This window comes from Octopus bimaculoides, chromosome 24 (assembly GCF_001194135.2).
Source record: "Octopus bimaculoides isolate UCB-OBI-ISO-001 chromosome 24, ASM119413v2, whole genome shotgun sequence".
NCBI lineage: Eukaryota > Metazoa > Mollusca > Cephalopoda > Octopoda > Octopodidae > Octopus > Octopus bimaculoides.
In genome coordinates, this window is record NC_069004.1 from 3,854,146 (window position 1) to 3,856,722 (window position 2,577).

Consider the following 2,577-nt stretch of genomic DNA (forward strand, 5'->3'; position numbering starts at 1 on the left):
TGACCCCGGCGAAATTTGAACTCAGAACGTAAAGACGGACGAAATACCACTGAGCATTTAATCCGGAGCGGTAACGATTCTTTTCTATTCTAGGCACAAGGCCCAAAATTTTTAGGGAGGGCTCATCGATTAGATCGACTCCAGTACGCAACTGGTACTTAATTTATCGACCCCGAAAGGATGAAAGGCAAAGTCGACCTTGGCGGAATTTGAACTAAGAACGTAAAGATAGTCGGAATACCGCTAAGTATTTCACCCGACAAGATGACTAACGAATATCTCATGATTTTGGAAAATTTATTTAAACTTTAAAGTCGGTTGAATCAAATTTAGCGCTTAGCTGGTTCCTTATCTTATCGACTGCAGCAAGATAAAAAAGAAAAGTTAATCCGAGTGGGGTTCGAACTCAGAACAGGTCGCCGTAGATGAATTTATCAACGCTTTAATAGTCGTGTCAGTACATTAGTTTCTCTTTGGTACTCGTGCACTAAGAAAATCCATGTATAGTATTAGTTCTCCAAGGGAAATAACTCTAAAAGTATTTCATTTAGAGTTACCGTTCTTGTACAAGTACACTCGCTGTTTCCATGACACTGCACAATCAAAACAAACAGTGCGAAGTGGAAGAAAAGCGGAACCGTGGAATTTTAAGAAACAATGGTGAGTAAAAAGAAGAATTAAATGATTTGATTTCATGGAATTTTCGGCTTTAGTAATAATAGGTTTTACGTGTTAAATTCAGATTTATTTACATACACCGACATACGTGCACACGCACTCACGTATATGTAAGTATATATAATTATGCGCTTATATACATATATCGTTATATATTTATATGTATCTTTATATCTTATATATACACATATTCATGTATGTATATATGTGTATGTTAGCATATAATACATACATACATTAACATACACACGCACACACACACATACATGCACACACACACACACACACACACGGTCCTTTCAAAAATGTGAATATCATTAATGTTGTGCCCTTCCTCCTCTAACAACAACAACAACAACAGCAGAAGTAGCTCATATACATTATACGTATATCATCATCATCATCATCATAATTTAATGTCCATTTCTCATGTTGGCATGGGTTGGACACATACATACACACACACATACATACACACATACATACATACATAGACATAAATACTTACACACGTGTATACACACACACACACACACACACACACATATATATATATATATATACATACACAAACATATATATACAAAACAGACGCACACACATAACATTTATTCTTAGCAAAAGGTTGACAGTGACTTCAAAATCTCGTGTCATCAGACTGTATTTTAGTTTGGTTTTGTACCTTAAATCATTGCCCAAGGTCATTTTGACAGGAAGTCTTGAGTGTAAGAAAGCAAGAGGAAGTCAAAGACATTTGAGGACTAACGACATCAAAGACCCTGGTTGATTGTATGCATGCAGTAGAACACCGAAGGAACTGGTGAGTCTTGACACAGTGAGGATACCTGGTTGATGGCTGATGATGACAAAAGATAGGGTATTAATAAAAGTGCTAACGGTCTTTGCTACTATCAAACAGGACGTAGGTCTTTAATTAGCTACTCTCTTTAATTAGCTACTCTCTTTAATTAGCTACTCCTATTCCAAAATTACTCATGGATATTTTGCAAGGTAAGATCAGGGTGAGTTTTGTGCGACAAATTACGTAGAGAAAAGGGATGCCAACGGGAGGTGATCCAAGTTGTTGGGTGATGGTCATGGGTGACTCAGACGGAGGTTTCCCACCGCTGTTTCAACGGTAATAGTAGTAGTGGTAGTAGTCGGTGTTGTTTAGTTTCAGGTCAACTTTGATACAACGCAACTATATTTAGAGGTAACAAAATTTTGAATTTTATGTTTTGTCTTTGGTCAGCAGTAAGTGTTATTTCCTATTTGTTTCTATCTAGAAATCAAAGGATGTGACTACTATTCCCTTCAAACTTTGCTTTTGTGATCTGGACATCAATGATTTCAAACTCACCTATTTTCCATTACATTTCAGACAGATTCAGTTACTGAAGTTACTGAAGCAGAAATATCGTTATAGCAAATATTCTGCTGAGTTACTGAAGCAGAAATATCGTTATAGCAAATATTCTGCTGAGTTACTGAAGCAGAAATATCGTTATAGCAAATATTCTGCTCAATACCACAAATTTACTTGTCAGTTGCTTGACCTAAACCACTTGAGCATGTCCATTAGTGGCTGACAATATGTGCATCTCTGATGATGAGCAGAAGTAGTGGGGGAGCATCACAGCCATGTTTTGAGAAGGATTCTTTGGGTTTCTGAATAAATATAACAAAAGCAAAGTTTGAAGGAAATATTGGCCATTTTTCATACGTTTTAGGGGCAAGCAAATAGGAATTAACAGTTGCTATCCACGGACAAAAATCGTGTTACACAATATAATGTACGACCTGGCAGCCATTGCTGTCTCGCCTTTTTAGAAAATATCTGATTACATCAACCGATGTGTCCTTCTTGTTCGTTGTGACTTGAAAGAATAGAGAAGGAGA

The 2,577-nt window shown here is 36.7% G+C and overlaps 1 protein-coding gene across 1 annotated transcript in view; it reads left to right on the forward strand.

Annotated features, from left to right (window-relative positions):
- Positions 1-477: 477 nt before the first annotated feature.
- The window catches only part of LOC106879811 (cilia- and flagella-associated protein 45), a 23,608-nt gene continuing 21,508 nt past the window's right edge, over positions 478-2,577 (forward strand). Inside the window, exon 1 of the mRNA XM_014929519.2 lies at positions 478-660. Coding sequence (XP_014785005.1) covers positions 500-660 — 161 coding nt within the window. The 5' untranslated portion in view covers positions 478-499. The remainder of the gene's footprint in view (positions 661-2,577) is intronic.